At 43.5% G+C, this 18,895-nt stretch overlaps 1 protein-coding gene across 5 annotated transcripts in view; it reads left to right on the plus strand.

Moving 5' to 3' along the window:
• The window catches only part of SNX29 (sorting nexin 29), a 638,098-nt gene that overhangs the window by 35,072 nt on the left and 584,131 nt on the right, over positions 1 to 18,895 (plus strand). For all 5 annotated transcript variants that reach the window (XM_007986063.3, XM_007986052.3, XM_037989526.2 and 2 more), the window contains one exon: positions 16,732 to 16,856. In XM_007986063.3, coding sequence (XP_007984254.1) covers positions 16,732 to 16,856 — 125 coding nt within the window. The remainder of the gene's footprint in view (positions 1 to 16,731; positions 16,857 to 18,895) is intronic.

Here is an 18,895-nt window from a genome sequence, read left to right on the forward strand (position 1 = left end):
TACTCTTTTATTTTACTGCTTGATTAAATGAATTGCTTGGGGTTTTTTTTGAAAAAAGATTATTTCTAGCAATGGGGAACCTCTAGGACGTTTAACAAATCTAAGCCCATTTTTATATCTGAATTTATTTATTTATTTTTGAGACAGAGTCTCACTCTGTCACGCAGGCTGGAGTGCAGTGGTGTGATCTCGGCTCACTGCAACCTCCACCTCCTGGGTTCCAGCGATTCTTGTGCCTCAGCCTCCGAGTAGCTGGGATTTTAGGCTTGTGTCACCACACCCAGCTAATTTTTGTATTTTTAGTAGAAATGGGGTTTAACCATGTTGGCCAAGCTGCTCTCAAACTCCCGACCTCAGGTGATCCACCCTTCTTGGCCTCCCAAAGTGCTGGAATTACAGGTGTGAGTCACTATGCCTGGCCCTGAGCCTATTTTTATATCTGAATTTTAATTAATATTTGTCTTATTTATGTTGATAGTTGTTGAGAGCACTGCCTAGGCCATAGTAAGCAATATGTGAGCGCCATCATCATCATTGTCATGAACCTGACAGTGGAGAGAGGTGGTGAGCATGGGATGTGAGCTTTGGTGTCGGACATACTTACCTTCATGCCTACTTCAGCCACAAATCACCAGTTACCAGCTGTGTAATTTTGGACTGACCTAGCTCCTTTAAGCCTCTCATGCACCATCTGGAAAATCAGATGATAATAATGATACTCACTTCCTAGGGTTATAGTCAGGATTAGCTGTAATAATATTTGCTTGGGACACCCAGTAAGAACGTAATAAACTCAATACACTTTTTTTCAAATGACTAGACATACCTGTGTTTTTTGACAATTACTAGTAACTGAAGGCTGGAAGGATTGCCTCATTAATTCCTTCCTTCAACAGGTATTTATTTGTAGAGCACTATGTTGGCATTGCCGATGCAAATTAAATGAGATGGTTGCTGTCTTCAAGAAATTCAAAATTGAATCTGGGAGTTGGACATGTAAATTGTGGACAATTATGGTGACCTGTAATAAATATTAGTTGTCATAGAGTTGACACCATGGTTGTTAGTGGTCACATAGGTGGGATAGGAATTTTAGGCAGAGGGAATAGCAGATGTGAAGGTGCAGGGATGTGGGGCACAATGGTGGGGTGCGTGGATGAGTGTTGTTTGGTTTGGGAGACAGGTGGAAAGTCAGCAGGGAAGTATTTGAATGCCATCAGTTAGGGCATTATTTCTTTTTTTATTTTTGAGATAGAGTTTTGCTTTTGTAACCAGGCTGGAGTACAATGATGCAATCTTGGCTCACTGCAACCTCCGCCTCCCAGGTTCAAGCGATTCTCCTGCCTCAGCCTCCGGAGAGGCGCCTGCCACCATGCCTGGCTAATTTTTGTATTTTTTGTAGAGATGGGGTTTCACCATGTTGGCCAGGCTGGTCTCAAACTCCTGACCTCGTGATCTGCCTGCCTCAGCCTCCCAAAGTGCTGAGATTACAGGTGTGACCCACCATGCCTGTCAGGGCATTATTTCTTAAACTTAGGCCATCATGTACCATTTTCACCATTTTTGCCATTTCTGTGTTCCATCTGAGCCAGAGGTTGGTTTGAAGTGGAATTCCAAGGCACTGTCTACTGTGGTCTGGGTCTGGTCATATTTTTTCCTGACACATATAAATGTTTATCTGTGTTCCCCTAAAATCATGTCATGTACTGTGAACCCATAGCATGGTATGGTGCCAATTGGTAAAAAAGAAAGAAAGAAAATGACACAATCAGATTTTCATTTCAGGGAGACAGCTTCTGCCCAGGATGCATGGATTGGGGTGGGTGGGGGTGGGTGGAGGTGGGTAGGGTGAGATGGAGTCTGGGAGAGCCAGGGTTGGAGGGCTGAGTGAAGCGGGGACTGGGGAAGAGACAGAAGGATTGAGGTTCAGGACTGATCCTTGATGAGATTCAGTGATTACCCGAATGTGGAGGCTGAGAAATAATGCCATGGCTCTACTATGGAAGCTTTGCTCAAAACAGCAAAGCCAAATAGCCAGCAAACATATATTAGGGGAAAAAAAGACACCGAAATTCACTAGTAGTCAAGGAAATGCAAATTAAAGCAACAGTGAGCTGCCTACTTTTCACCCACCAGACTGACAAAATCTCAAAACAACAGTCCAGATTATTGTTAGTGGCCAGGCACGGTGGCTCATGCCTCCAATCCCAGCACTTTCGGAGGCTGAGGGGGGCAGATTGCTTGAGGCCAGGAGTTCGAGACCAGCCTGGTCAATGTGGTGAAACCCCGTCTCTACTGGAAAAAAAAAAAGAATATATATATATATATATATTTATGTATATTTATATATTTATATGTATTTATATTTTTATATATTATATATGTAATTAGCTATGTGTGTGTGTGTGTGTGTGTGTGTATATATATATTTAGCAAGAAAGAGGAGAAAACGGTGGTCTCATGCACTGCTGACCAGAAAGCAGGAATGAAAATAAATATATATTGGTTTTTAAATTTTTTATTTTTTGTTATTTATGTATTTAATTTTGAGATGGAGTCCCGCTCTGTTGCCCAGCCTGGAGTGCAGTGGCATGATCTTGGCTCACTGCAACCTCTGCCTCCCAGGTTCAAGTGATTCTCCTGTCTCAGTCTCCTGGGTAGCTGGGATTGCAGGTACGCGCTGCCATACTCGGCTAATTTTTTTTGTTTTGTATTTTAGTAGAGACAGGGTTTCACCGTGTTGCCCAGGCTGGTCTCGAACTCCTGAGCTCAGGAAGTCTACCTGCTTCGACCTCCCAAAGTGCTAGGATTACAGGCATGAGCACCGTGGCTGGCCTTTATTTTATTTTTATTTATTAAGAAAATGTTTTTAAAGATAGATCTCATTATATTGCCCAGGCTGGCTTTGAACTCCTGGCCTCAAGTGATCCTCCCTCCTCAAACTCCCAAATAGCTGGGACTCTAGGTGCATGCCACTGTACCTGACTGAGTTCTTATTTTTTTAAAGCAAGCTTTTGATTTGAATTTTTTGTTCTCTCAGGCTGTGCACTTTGACCAGACTTGGAGATCCCGTTGGCAATTGGCTTCATGTGATTTTTCATTTCTCATTTATTCATGTCTGCATCCAGGGGCTCTTGTTTTTCTCCACTCCCTTTTTCCCTTTTGATTTACCGGCTCCTTCAGCAGATTCCTTCTCAGTGCCAGCACCTGTTCCTGATTTTGACGTTCCTCATCTGCCAAGAGCATCCAGGCAGCATTTGCATCTAGACCAAGAGTTGGAGATCTGTCTATGCCAGGGAGGACAATTATTGTTTATATTAGTAACGTTTGAAAATTATCAGAGCCAGGCGTGGTGGCTCATGCTTGTAATCCGAGCACTTTGGAAGGCCGAGGTGTGCAGATCATCTGAGATTGGGAGTTGGAGACCCACCTGACCGACAGGGAGAAACCCTGTCTCTACTAAAAATACGAAATCAGCTGGGTGGTGGCACATGCCTGTAATCCTAGCTTCTTGGGAGGCTGAGGCAGAAGAATTGCTTGAACCCGGGAGGCAGAGGGGTGAGCCGAGATCACACCATTACACTCCAGCCTGGGCAACAAGAATGAAACTCCGTCTCAAAAAAAAAAAAAAGAAAAGAAAAAGAAAATCATCAGAAATTATGATTTACCATTTAAAGATAGGTTATTTTTCTATTTTCTGGTTCCTCTGTACAAAGATTAATTTGATTCTTTGTATATACCTTTCTGCTATTCTCAAACCTTCACATTTATGGTACCTTGAAAACTGCTGCCTTGTGAGTTATCACTGTTGCCAAGCATGAATTTTTTTCTTTTTACTTTTTGATCAACTATTTTATTTTTGGGAGAGGGGGAGGGTCCCCTTTTTTCTGTCTTGTATGTTCTCCTTCCCTTTGGGTTGCTTATGTTAATGACCAATAATTATTTGTTCTATATTTTTCCATCCTCACACAATTATTTACAAATAAAATAGCCATGTATATATACACACATATACAGCCTTTATTGCCATTGTTTTACAAAAATGGAATCATACATAATGCTGTGCATTTTTATTTTTTCTCTTGGTACTCTTGTGTTGAAACATTTCCAAATTATAGTTCTTTTGGAGACAGTGCCTCACTCTGTCGCCACACTGGAGTGCCGTGGCGTGATCTTAGCTCATTGCAACTCCCTGGTTCAAGCGATTCTCCTGCCTCAGCCTCCTGAGTAGCTGGGATTACAGGCACATGCCACCATGCCCGGCTAATATTTTGTATTTTAGTAGAGATGGAGTTTCACTGTGTTGGCCAGGATGGTCTTGATCTCCTGACCTTGTGATCCGCCCGCCTCAGCCTCCCAAAGTGCTGGGGTTACAGGCGTGAGCCACCATGCCCGGCCTTTTTTTTTTTTGAGACGGAGCCTTGCTCTGTTGCCCAGGCTGGAGTGCAGGGACGTGATCTTGGCTCACTAAGCTCCTCCTCCCGGGTTCGTGGCATTCTCCTGCCTCAGCCTCCCAAGTAGCTGGGAGTACAGGCACCCGCCACCACACCTGGCTAATTTTTTGTATTTTTAGTAGAGACGGGGTTTCACCATGTTAGCCAGGATGATCTCCTGACCTCGTGATCCGCCTGCCTCGGCCTCCCAAAGTGCTGGCATTACAGGCGTGAGCCACCGCACCCGGCCTCCAAGTTACAGTTCTAATAATTCTTTTTATTTATTTACTTTTTGGGGACAGAATGTCGCTCTGTCACCCAGATTGAAGTGCAGTGGTGCAGTCTTGGCTCACTGCAATCTCCACTTCCCGGGTTCAAGTGATTCTCCTGCCTCAGCCTCCCAAGTAGCTGGGATTACGGGTGCCCGCCAACACGCCCAGCTAATTTTTGTGTTTTTATTAGAGACGGGATTTCACTATGTTGGCCAGGCTGGTCTCAAATTCCTGACCTCAAGTGATCCGCCCACCTCGGCCTCCCAAAGTGCTGGGATTACAGGTGTGAGCCACTGCCCCCGTCCGGCTAATAATTCTTTTTAAAAGGCTACATTACATTGCATGTTCCAGATGTACTAACAGTTGCCTGTGGAATACTGACTTTGTTTCTGATTTTTACTATGATGGACAATGAAGCAATAGACATCCTTAAGCATCTTTTTTTTTTTTTTTTTTTAAACTATACTGAGGATTTTTTATTTCTGGTGTAGGTTTCCAGGAGTTGGGTTGCTCAAAGAGAACAGCCTCTGGCTTTTGAAACTTTTCTACCAGTTGTGCATGAGTCTACCTTTTTCTTTCTTGCCAACCATAATTTCTCTGGCATAAGAGTATCATTGCTAGGTTGTATGGTATTTGCACAGTTAGTTTTATCTAGAGTGGCTGTACCGTTTTACAGTCCCACCAGTAGTGTGGCAGTGATCCAGTTTCTCTGCATCCTTGCTAGCATTTGGTTTTGTCATGACTTTGTATTTTAGCCATTCTGATAGGTGTGTAGTTGTGTCTCATTGTGGTTTGAATTTGCATTTCCCTAATGGCTAATGATGTTGAACATCTTTTCCTGCATGTATTGGCCATCTGCATATCCTCTTTGGTGAGCTGTCTGTCTGTTCATTTCTTGCTCATTTTCTAGCTGTTAGGGCTTTTATTTTTATAGGATGATTTCCTAGAAGTGGGATTGCTGGGTCAAAGGGTTATGCACATAAAAAAAAAAATTATACTGGCTGAGCACAGTGGCTCATACCTATAATTCTAGCACTTTAGGAGGACAAGGCAGGAGGATTGCTTAAGCCCAGGAGTTACAGACCAGCCTGGGCAATATAGTGAGACAGACCCCTGTCTTTACAAAAAAAAAAAATTAAAAAAATTAACTGACCCTGGTAGTGCCTGTGATCTCAGCTACTTGGGAGGCTGAGGTGGAAGATCACTTGGACCTGGGAGGTCAAGACTGTAGTGAGCCATGATTGTGCCACTGCACTCCAGTGTGGGTCACAGAATGAGACCCTATCTCAAAAAAAAAAAAAAAAAAAAAAATTATGCTGCCTGATCTCTCTGCAGAAAGATATAGCAATTCATATTTCTATTACTATCAACAATAGCTATTTCCCCATACTCTTGCTAGCACTATGATTGCTTTTAAAGTCCTTAGTCCTAACCTGGACCTCAGTGTTAGGACTAACACTGGCTGTTAGTGAGATTGAGTATCTTTTCTTGTGTTTATTGGCCAACTGTATTTCACCCTTTTGTGGTTGATTTGTTCACCACCTTTGCTTTTTATTTTTTGAGTTGCTTGTCTTATCCATTTGTAGAAACAGAATTTTTGTGAATATTAATTTTTTCAGTTATATGTTCTGTTAATATTTTCTCATCTGTCACTTTAGTTATTGTTTCACTGTATTTATGATATCTTTTTGCCATGTAGACATTTACAAATTCTATGTAATTAATTCTGTGAACCTTAAAATGTTTTGGTTTTTGAGTGCTGAATCTTATCCTCAGATTCTTCAGTATTTTTCTCAGTTATTTTTTACCGTTAATGTTTTCAATTTTTACACTTAACATTTTTCTTTGATCTTGACCCACCTGGAATTTCATTCTGTCTGTGGTTTGCGTTAGGAGTTTATCTTTGAAATAGGAATTTATCCTTATTTTTTTTTTCAGCTCCATGATCCTTTGTGTTAACGTCATTGGTTAAGCAGCCCATTCTGCCCATCTGACTGAAGTGCTACCATTATTACAGATTACATGCTTCCATACGTATTAGAATTTTTTTTTGTAGGGGGGACTTTCTTTATTTTTGAGACGAAGTCTTGCTCTTGTCACCCGGGCGGGAGTGCAATGGCACGATCTTGGCTCACTGCAACCCCTGCGTCCCGGGTTCTTGTGATTCTCCTGCCTCAGCCTCCTAAGTAGCTGGGATTTCAGGCGCCTGCCACCACGCCTGGCCTGTACCCCAGAACAAGGGATGTCAAGTCCTTCCTGCAGCTGTTACTGGAATTGTATTAAGTTTATACATTAATTTGGGAAGAATTGACATTTTGAGTTTAATAAGTCTTCCCATTCAGGAAAATGGTGTTTCTATTTATCTGTTTGTTTGATCTTTATGCCGTTTAATAACAGTTTATGTTTTTCTTCATATAGGGCTTGTCTATTTCTTTTTAAAAACGATTTATTTTGGCCAGGCATGGGGGCTCACGCCTGTAATCCCAGCACTTTGGGAGGCTGAGGCAGGTGAATCACGAGGTCAGGAGTTTGAGACCAGCCTGGCCAAGATGGTAAAACCCTGGCTCTATTAAAAATTAAAAAAAAAAAAAAATTATCCGGGTGTGGTGGTGGGCACCTGTAATCCCACCTACTCGGGAGGCTGAGGCAGGAGAATCGCTTGAATCTGGGAGGCGCAGGTTGCAGTGAGCTGAGATCATGCCACTGCACTTTAGCCTGGGTGACAGAGTGAGACTCTGTCGCAAAAAAAAAAAAAAAAAAGAAAGATTTATTTTATTTTTGTTACTATTATGCATCAAGTTCCTCTCCTCCAGTTTTGTCTACTTAAAAAAAGTCGACTTTTAATGTTATAGTGTCTTTTTTTTTCTTTGGCAAATTTATATGGGATGTATTATCTTTTACACTTTTTTTTGTCTTTTTTTTTTCCTTTTTGTGGAGAGTGGGGTCTCGCTATATTGCCCAGGCAGGTCTCAAACTCCTGGGCTCAAGCTATCCTCCTGCCGCTGCCTCCCTAAGAGTTGGGATTACAGGTGTGAGCCACTGAGCCTGGCCTGGGGTATATTATCTTTTATTGCAGTGTTTTAACATTTATGGGTAGAAATATTTAAATCTTTTTGTAGGTATTTTTTCATTTGACATTATAATCTAACCTTTTAAAAAATGCTATTTTCAGGCCGGGCGTGGTGGCTTAAGCCTGTAATCCTAGCACTTTGGGAGGCCGAGACGGGCGGATCACGAGGTCAGGAGATCGAGACCATCCTGGCTAACACGGTGAAACCCCATCTCTACTAAAAATACAAAAAACTAGCCAGGCGAGGTGGCGGGCGCCTGTAGTCCCAGCTATTCGGGAGGCTGAGGCAGGAGAATGGCGTGAACCCGGGAGGCGGAGCTTGCAGTGAGCCAAGATGGCGCCACTGCACTCCAGCCTGGGCGACAGAGCAAGACTCTGTCTCAAAAAAAAAAAAAAAAAAAAAAAGCTATTTCCAAGTTTTCTATAAGCATCTTAAATAGTCACATGATTCTTCCTCACAATAACCTTGAAACCATATTTCTTCATTCCTTATCTGTAGTTGAAAGCAACAATATTTGTGGTTCTTGAAGCACGAATACTTTTTTAAATGCTTATTTTAGAAAATGAGTTAAGTTCGGAAAAGTATGAAAGCAAGAAAACCATGACCAGTAATTCTTTTCTGTTTTTTGAGATGGAGTCTCGCTCTGTCGCCCAGACTGGAGTGCAGTGGCACGATCTCGGCTCACTTCAAGCTCTGCCTCCCCGGTTCACACCATTCTCCTGCCTCAGCCTCCCTAGTAGCTGGGACCACAGGCCCCTGCCACCATGCCCGGCTAATTTTTTGTATTTTTAGTAGAGACGGGGTTTCACTGCGTTAGCCAGAATGGTCTTGATCTCTTGACCTTGTGATCTGCCCGCCTCAGCCTCCCAAAGTTGTGGGATTACAGGAGTGAACCACCGCGCATGGCAACCATGACTGGTAAATCTTTCACCAAGTGGCTCTTTATTTTTTTACATAATTCCCTTTGGAATTGTTTTATATATATGTGTACATATATATATACACACACGTATATATGCATACACATATGTATGCATGCATATATATATTTATTTGAGACAGAATTTTGCTCTTGTTGCCCAAGCTGGAATGCAATGGTGTGATCTTGGCTCACTGCAAAACCTCTGCCTCTCAGGTTCAAGTGATTCTCCTGCCTCAGTCCCCAAGTAGCTGGGTTTACAGGTGGGCGCCACCACGCCCGACTTTTTTTTTGTATTTTTAGTAGAAATGGGATTTCACCATTTTAGTCAGGCTGGTCTCAAACTCCTGACCTCAGGTGATCCGCCTGCCTTGGCCTCCCAAAGCGCTGGGATTATAGGCGTGAGCTACCGTGCCTGACCTGTTTTGTTTTTTTTAAGCACAACTGAGAGCATACTTAACATACATTTCCCTATCCTGCTTATTTTTCATCTTATGTTATAAAGATATTGACTTATCAGTATAAGCTCTTGGTAAATATTTTTAAGACCTAAATAGCTATTGTTTATCTAACCAGTTCCCCAAGTGTTAAATATTTAGGCAGTTTCTAACTTTTTTTTTTTTTTTAAAGACAAGGTCTTGCTTTGTCACCCATGCTAAAGTGCGGTGGTGTGATCCTGGCTCACCGTAGCCTCCGCTTCCTGGGCTCAAGAAACCCTCCTGTCTCAGCTTCCTGAGTAGCTGGGACTACAGGCATGCACAGCCACACCCAGGGCTAATTTTTTTATTTTTTGTAGAGAGAGGGTTTCAGGCCACTGTGCCTGTAATCTTTGTTTTTTTTTTCTTTTTTTTTTTGAGACGGAGTCTCTCTCTGTCGCCCAGACTAGAGTGCAGTGGCCGGATCTCAGCTCACTGCAAGGTCCGCCTCCCGGGTTTACACCATTCTCCTGCCTTAGCCTCCTGAGTAGCTGGGACCACAGATGCCCGCCACCTTGCCCGGCTAGTTTTTTGTAATTTTTTTTAGTAGTGTTAGCCAGGATGGTCTCGATCTCCTGACCTCGTGATCCGCCCGTCTCGGCCTCCCAAAGTGCTGGGATTACAGGCTTGAGCCACTGCGCCCAGCCATGTGCCTGTAATCTTAACTCTTTAAAAAATTTATTTATTTATTTATTTATGTATTTTTGTATTTATTTATTTATTAGAACAGAGACAAGGTTTTGCTTTGTTGCCCAGGCTGGTTTCAAACTCCTGGCCTCAAGTGATCTGCCCCCCTCGGCCTCCCAAATTGCTGGGATTGCAGGTGTGAGCCACTGCGCCCCACCTATTCTTAGATTTTTATCTGATTTGTAGATTATAATCTAGGATTGATTTCTACTACTGAAATTCATGGATTAAGGATGTGAATCTTTTTGAAAAGTTAATTAAACATAAATATAGCTCATGGCCCATTTCTTCTTTTTTCTTTTCTTTTCTTTTTTTTTGAGACAGAGTATTACTCTGTTGCCCAGCCTGGAGTGCAGTGGTGCCATCTCAGTTCACTGCAACCTCTGCCTCCTGGGTTCAAGCGATTCTCCTGTCTCAGCCTCCTGAGTAGCTTGGATTACAGGTGCTCGCCACCATGCCCAGCTAATTTTTGTATTTTTAATAGAGATGGGGTTTTGCCATGTTGGCCAGGCTGGTCTGGAACTCCTGACCTCAGGTAATCTTCCTATCTCGGCCTCCCAAAGTGCTGAGATGACAGGTGTGAGCCACTGAACCTGGCCTCATGGGCCATTTCAAATGATTGTCATGTATTGGCCTTGTACTTACTGTCCTCAGTCTGAGATATGGCTCATACTGTTGACTGCATGATTTTCATTGGTACAACAGACTCCATTCCAGCTAACATTGGAATTTTACAAATGAGGATAATCCAGTCCAGTTTCATGACTGTACTTGGTTTTCTCAAAAAGGCTCCAGTAAAGCTGTAACATAGTAAAAGAATTGCCAGGCGCGGTGGCTCACGCCTGGAATCCCAGCACTTTGGGAGGCTGAGGCAGGTGGCTCACAAGTCAGGAGTTCGAGATCAGCCTGGCTAGCACAGTGAAACCCGATCTTTACAAAAAAATACGAAAAAATTAGCCGGGCATGGTGGCACGCACCTGTAATCCCAGCTACTTGGGAGGCTGGGGCAGGACAATTGCTTGAACCCAGGAGACAGAGGTTGCAGTGAGCCGAGATGGCGCCACTACACTTCAGCTTGGGCAACAGAGCGAGACTCTGACTCAAAAAAAAAAAAAAACAACTATCAAGTAAATAGGTCCTTCTGTCACAAGGTTAATTTGATGCAGTTTATAAAAATGCAGCATTCATAGCTGATCCTGTTGTTCTAATATTTGCCATGCAGAAGTATAGGATTCTTAGGAATCTTTTACTAGATTAGTGTGGCAGATTAAGCAGTCTTGAAATATAGGACAAGCTGTGCTTGGTGTCTCACTTCTGTAATCCTAGCACTTCGGAAGGGCAAAGTGGGCAGATTACTTGAGGTCAGGAGTTCGAGATCAGCCTGGCCAACATGGTAAAACCCTCTCTCTACTAAAAATACAAAAAAATTGGCCAGGCATGGTGGCACGTGCCTGTAATCCTAGCTGCTCCAGAGGCTGAGGCAGGAGAATCTTGAACCTGGGAGGCGGAGGTTACAGTGAGCCGAGATCACGTCACTGCACTCCAGCCTGGGGAACAGAGTGAGGCTCCATCTCAAAAAAAAAAAAAAGATAGGACAAAGCTAATGAAAACAAATGCTTGCTGAATCTTAACAGAAAACTAGTTGAGCGGGTGCAGTGTCCAGCTATGCTGATCTTGGTGGACAGTTTTAAATATAGCAGGAGGAAGTTACTTCATTTTCCATTCACAACTCTTTTGCTACTTTGTCAGACTTTTACTGAGCACTTGGGGAGGAAGTTTTTTGTTTTTTTTTTTTAACAGCTTTATTGAGGTCTAGTTTATATGCCATTAACATTGTAAGTATATAATTCAGTGATTTTTTTTTTTTAATTTCAATTCAGTGATTTTTGTGCTTTTTTTTTTCTTTTCTTTGAGGCAGAGTTTCGCTCTTGTTGCCCAGGCTGGAGTACAGTGGCACCATCTTGGCTCACTGCAACCTCCATCTCCCGGGTTCAAGTGATTCTCCAGTCTCAGCCTCCGGAGTAGCTGGGATTACAGGGGCCTGCCACCACGCCTGGCTAATTTTTGTATTTTTAATAGAGAGGGAGTTTCACCACGTTGGCCAGGCTGGTCTCGAACTCCTGACCTCAGGTGATCCGCCCACCTCAGCCTTCCAAAGTGTTGGGATTACAGGTGTGAGCCACCGTGCCCAGCTGATTTTTGTGCTTTTTAATACATTTATAGAGTTGTGCAACCATCATGACAATTCAGTTTTAGAGCATTTCCATTATCCCCCCCGAAATTCCCTTGTGCTAGTTAACACTTAATCCCTAATTTCAACCCCAGCCTTAGAGAACCACTAATTAAATGACTTTCTGTATCTATATCCAAATGTTCCTTGACTTATGATGGGGTTATGTCCTGATAATCCTATCGTAGAGTCAAAAAATCATAAATTGAACCATGGTTATGTGGAGGACTGTCTGTATTTACCCTTCTTAGACGTTTCATGGAATTTACAATGTGTGGTGTTTTGGGTCTGGCTTCCTTCCTCTAGCATAATATTTTCAAGGTTCTTCCATGTTGTAGCATGGATCAGTACCTTATTCCTTTTTTTTTCTTTTGAGACCGAGTCTCTCTCTGTTGCCCAAGGTAGAGTGCAGTGGTGTGATCTCAGCTCACACTGCAACCTATGCCCCCTGGGTTCAAGGAATTCTCCTGCTTCAGCCTCCCCAGTAGCTAGAATTACAGGTGCCCGCCGTAACGCCCAACTAATTTTTGTGTTTTTAGTAGAGATGAGATTTCACCATGTTGGCCAGGCTGGTCTTGAACTCCTGATCTCAAGTGGTCTGCCTGCCTTGGCCTCCCAAAGTGCTGGGATTATAGATGTGAGCTACTGCGCCCCACCTGACTGGTGGTTTTTTAAAAATTAAAATATTCACTGTTGTTAAGTGACCCACTTATTGAAAATAATATTCCTGGTTCATTAACTTGGAATGGAAGTTTGGTGTGATAAAATGGCAAGGAGGCAGCTGACATCTCCAGTGAAGCCAGAGTGTCTGCAGCAGAGAGTATTCTGGGAACCCTCCAGCCTTCTCAACAAAGTGAGACTCTGTCAAAAAAAAAAAAAAAAAAAAAAAAAATGTAGCTGCGCATGGTAGTGCATGCCTGTAGGCTCAGTTACTCGGTCGGCTGAGGTGGGAGGATTGTTTGGGGGAGGTTGAGGCTGCAGTGAGCCATGATCACACTGCCACACTCCAGCCTGGGCAACAACAGAGCAAAATGCTGTCTCAAAAAAAAAAAAAGCAAAAGAAAATAAAGAACTGTACTAAAGTTAGTACCCCTTTCATTTCTTGGGAATTATCATCTACTGCTTCCCATATGAGATGGGAAGCAGTGGAAAGCCTTAGTGTGACCTAGTGTATGATATAGTTATCAGTTGGTACTTCCAAGATGTGCCCATCAGAAGCTAAAGAGTAGATTCCTGTGCTTAGACAGGTGTGTTCTACTTGATTCCCTAGTTTTAACTGATCTGGATTTGAATGACAAATTACACGAAATCTCCTGAGATGCATCTCCCTCCAAAATGTACATCATGTTCATAATCTTGAGTTCCCCGACTGGAGAGACCGTGTCGGTCACATTCTCTATAGCAACCAGGCGTGGTGCTAAGTGCACGGAAGCTCACAGTTAGCAAGAGCAGGCAGCCCTGGAAATCAGACCATTAACAGAGAGTGGCGATTGCTGCAGTAGAAAGAAACTCAGAATGAGGAAACGTTCAGAAAGGCTTCCTGGAGGAGAGAATACGTGAGCTAAGTCTTGTTTTTTTCTTTTGAGACTGAGTTTCGCTCTTATTGCCTAGGCTAGAGTACAATGGCACGATCTAGGCTCACTGCAGCCTCCGCCTCCTAGATTCATGTGATTCTCCTGCCTCAGCCTCCAGAGTAGCTGGGATTATAAGCATGTGCCACCACACCCAGCTCATTTTTTTGTATTTTTTTTAAGTAGAAATGGAGTTTCACCAATGTTGGCCAGGCTTGTCTCGAATTCCTGACCCCAGTTGATCCACCCCCGCCTTGGCCTTCCAAAGTGCTAGGATTACAAGTGTGAGCCATCACGCCCAGCCAAAGTCTGTCTTGAATGACCAGTAGATATGTGCTCGGGAGGTGGAAAGGGTATGGGGAGGGTGTTAACTAGAACGGCCTTTGGCAAGGAAGGCATCATAATGATCTAATTATAGGACTAGCATCCACCTGGGTATTCATGCAGTGTTAGGTTAGTTGTGGCCCGTGTGCCTCTGTGACACAGTACTGATGATGTAACCCAAACCTTGGGGACTGGGTTTGTGCAGTTCACCTGCATTCCATTCCTCTTAGGGCCCTAGTTTTATCTAGAGCTGGCTGGGCAGTTACTGACTTGTGCATTGGAACTAAGCAAACGGATAGCAATTGTTGAGTTGATTGCTGTATTTGCAGAAGATTCTTTTAAATATAGAAGCTTTGGTTAATTACAGAGAACTCTCAACACACCCCAGAGTTTTTTTGTTTTTGTTTTTGTTTTTTTCTGTCTTTCTGAGACAGACGCCTGATCTGGGTCAATGTTGCTCTGTGCCATGGTTTTGGTTTCTGTGGTATTTAGAGAGTTTTGGTGGATGTCCCAGCTTTCAGGAAGCCTTAAAATATGTGCCTATGAGGCTGGACACAGTGATTCATACCTGTAACCCCAGCACTTTGGGAGGCCAAGGCGGGCAGATCACCTGAGGTCAGGAGTTGGAGACCAGCCTGGCCAACATGGCGAAACCCCATCTCTACAAAAATACAAACATTAGCCAGGCGTGGTGGAGGGCACCTGTAATCCCAGCTACATGGGAGGCTGAGGCAGGACAATTGCTTGGACCTGGGAGGCGGAGGTTGCAGTGAGCTGAGATTGTGCCATTGTACTCCAGCCTGGGCAACAAGAGCAAAACTTCATCTTAAAAAAAAAAAAAAAAGTGCCTATGTGTACAGAGACTAGCGTATGCACATCTATAATAATTAAGAGTGTTATCTGCCCAGCAAAGAGGCTTGTTTCAATGTGGGGGAGTATTCTAGGATCTTTGGTTCAAGGCTAATCATTCATTTACCTACTACTTACCCACTGGAAAAACATTTGTGGGGCACACACTGTGTACCAGGTACTGAGCTCAGTGTCAGGGATCCAGCAAAGATAAGATAGAAGGTGAAAACCAAGCAGTGTGGTTGAGGGGCAGTATCAGATTTGTGATGCCTAATAGGCTTCCTTCTGTGGAGGGCCAGCTTTGGTCATCTGCTAGTGGTGGCCTACAATACTGGGATCGATTAGTGATGTCTGTCATGGGCACAGAATACAATGGAAAGGCATGAATGCTGTGGATTTGCTGATGTTGTGTTAGGGTTGTATGGCGTAGACAGAATGACGAGTGAAGATTCGGTAAGGGAGCTAGGGGACTTTTATCTTAGAATAAAGGATGTTCATCTTGGTGATATGGGGGATGGAGGAAACTACATTAGATCAGCTTACGAGGACGGGGTTCAGGTACAGATGTTGCTGCTTATTATGCAGTTTTCAGGAGGTCACTTAAATGTCCTTAGCCTCAGCTTCTTCAAGTGTAAAATGGAGATAATAATACCTGCCTCATCTATATAGTGTTGATGAGAAGAGTAAAATAATGGGTATGAAAATATTTTACTGCGCACAGGGTGATAAACACCTGGAGTATTGTTACCATGGGTGTTGGGATGGGTGGAGCACCTGTCTTTCCAGCCTGCTGCCCTTGTCATATCCAGCTCATAATTCCAAGGCTACCTTCATTCAGCCCATAGATTCTAAGCCTGTCCTTGCCCTATCACCACCTGCCATCTCATCCTGTCTTATTTTCTTCTAAGTTCTGATTAACTGAAATGGTCTTGTTAACTTATTTGTGTACCTCCCTTTGCTAGAAACATGCACATGAGTGAGGCAGAAACCTTGCCTGTCTCACTCCCACCGTCATCTCCTCAGAGCCTAGAACAGTGCCGGCATACGGCAGACATTCAGAATTTCTTCACATTTGTTGCATGAGTGAATGGAAAGGGCTCAGAAGTCCACAGACCCAATTGGGCAGAGGCTCAGGAGCCCTGAGAAGATTGCTAAGATCAAGTGCAGTTGCTGTGACCTCATCTCTTTGTTCCTGAATCTCCTATTTCTCTGGTTATTGAGAAACAAATTCAATTAAATGCACAGTAATTGTAACTTAATTGAAAATTCCATCAACTCACGATCTGAGTTCACAATGTAATCTCTTAGAACAAGAATCAGAATTCATATTATTATTATTTTTAGAGCGTGTAATCTCATATAGCAGAATAAAGAATGGGACTCAGAATTCATATATTTTTTTCAGAGCATGTAACAGGCCATGAAATTACACAATGTTTCCAATTTGGCAGCCTGGTGAATTCAGTCTCCAAAAACATAATCTTGTTCCTTAAACTACATGTAATATGAATTAGAGTTAAAACTTGTGAATTGGATGCAATTAACATCCAACCGCTCCCCACACGGAACTGATTGGTTTTTAACTTGTCCCCCCTCTGCACCCCTGCCAGCTGGCACCCGTCCCTGTTCCCATGTTCCTTGTGAATTGTTACTGTGCCAGTCTGATGCATATGGGTAGACTGTGCTGGGCATCCTGAGCTCTGTGAAATGAACATCATATACAGGAGGTGTGTGGAGTGGCGCAGGTCAGTTACGCAGCCTGCAAATCCAGGTGTCTCCTGTCTGCCTTCACGTTGAGGTTTACACCTGGCAGCTTACTCACTTCCTGGAGATGCTGGGGCTGCCCTAGTTGCTACTCCCTTTTCTGGGGGGACTGATGAGTCATTGGTTCTCTCACAGGGTCACCTGTCTGTGTGCCCAGTTTGAAGCTGTCCTGCAGCATGGCTTGAAGAGGAGTCGAGGACTGGCACTCACGGCAGCAGCGATCAAGCAGGCAGCAGGCTTTGCCAGCAAAACCGAAACAGGTACCACTCCGCCTGGCCATAGCTTGGAGGAGCTTGTCTTCCTTCTGCTCTTTTTCTTTTTATTTGTTTTTTAATAGTAGGCAGGGCAGTCATCGAGTAGGACTTGGTGGGGTGGTATGTGCGCACAGAAATCCATGTCTTAATAGTAGTCAAAACGTAATGGTGTTGTCTGGCATCTTAATTTAAATGAAATCATCTTTTGCGCAGAATTCTCAGAGCCACATGGTACAGTCTCCTCTGGGTTTGGGGCCGTGCGGCACACTGGTTTATTTCACCAGTGTGGCATACTGGTCACTGGGAAATTAATAATCTGTTTTAATTTGGTGCCTGAGGATAGCATGGCATTTCATAATTAAATGTCGTCAGCACCAGCAACAGAAACCCCCGAGGTTCTGTTATCTTCCAATTTAATGTTGGAAAAACATTTCCATGTGAATGACAAGCATAATGGTAAATAATAACTATTAACGCTTAGTACTTTGTGCAAGACTTGCACTTTGATGTAAATTAACTCATTCCGTTCTTCGAGAGCCCTGTGAGTAGCAGGGACTGTTATTACTGCCACTGTACAGATGAGGAAGCTGTTCACAGTGATCTGCTTTGGAGCTGAACCTGGAAGTGGATCATGTCATGTAACAAATGTCCGGTGGTCTCCTGCTCCCTTGAGCTTTCAGTTCCAGCCCTGGCCGCGGCTGCTGCTGGGAATCCAGGAATCTTTCTTATCACTATGTTGGTGTCATTGCTGAGTAAAATGTGTTGTCTTTTGCTGGTTCCCCTTTCACAGCCAAACGTTCAACCTTGTTGCATTTGGTGGCGGTGTGTGGAAATTCTCTGCTAACAGAATCCTTAGTCTTTCCCTCTCCTTCATGTTGCTGTGTCATCCTTCCTTTTTTTCTCAGCCCTTCTATTTATTTAGTTAGTTTTTAAGAGTTGGGGTCTTGCTCTGTTACCCAGGCTGAAGTACAGTGCTGTGATCATGGCTCACTGAAGCCTGGAACTCCTAGGCTCAAGTGATCCCCTTGTCTGAGCTTCTGAAATAGCTGGGACTGCAGGCTTGCACCACCATGCCCGGCTGGTTTTTAAACTTTTATAGAGACAGAGATCTTGTTCTGTTGACCAGGCTGGTCTCAAACTCCTGGGCTCAAGTGATCCTCTCACCTCAGCCTGCCAACTAGCTGGGATTACAAATGTGAGACACCATGCCTGGCTCCAACAGTTCTTTTTTTTTTTTAATTATTAAGATTATTTTATTGGTACATAATATTTGTACCTTTGTATGAAGTACCTGTGTTTTTTTTTTTTTTGAGACGGAGTCTTGCTCTTGTTGCCCAAGCTGGAGTGCGATGGCAACATCTTGGCTCACTGCAACCTCTGCCTCCGGGCTTCAAGCGATTCTCCTGCCTCAGTCTCCCGAGCAGCTGGGATTACAGGTGCCCGCCACCATGCCTGGCTAATTTTTGTATTTTTAGTAGAGACAGGGTTTCACCATGTTGGCCAGGCTGGTCTCGAACTCCTGACCTTGTGATCTGCTCACCTTGGCCTCCCAAAGTGCTGGGATTATAGGTGTGAGCCACTGTGCCCGGCCTTGGTACTTGTGATATTTTGATACATGCCTAGAATGTGTAATGACTTTCGACTGATCTTTGCTTTTTTTTTTTAAATTTCTTTGGGCAGTCTCCCGGGGCTAGCATAAGCTCAGGCTCCTAGATCTTTGTTTCTTGTTTATTTCACCAGTTACTCATTTTCAGAAATGAAGCAAAGATCTAGGAGCCTCTCTGAGCCTACTCTAGCCCCAGGAGACGGCCTAAAGAAAGAAAAAAAGAAGCAAAGATCTGTTGAAAGTCATTACACGTTCTAGGCATGTATCAGAATATCACAGGTACCCTATAAATATGTACAAATATTACGTATCAATAAAATAATTTTAATAATTTTTTTTAAAAAAAGATCTCTTGGAGCCAGCCACGGTGGCTTACATTTAGAATCGCTTGAACCCGGGTGGCGGAGGTTGCAGTGAGCCGAGATCGCACCACCGCACT

This window comes from Chlorocebus sabaeus, chromosome 5, assembly GCF_047675955.1.
Source record: "Chlorocebus sabaeus isolate Y175 chromosome 5, mChlSab1.0.hap1, whole genome shotgun sequence".
In the NCBI taxonomy this organism is placed as follows: domain Eukaryota; kingdom Metazoa; phylum Chordata; class Mammalia; order Primates; family Cercopithecidae; genus Chlorocebus; species Chlorocebus sabaeus.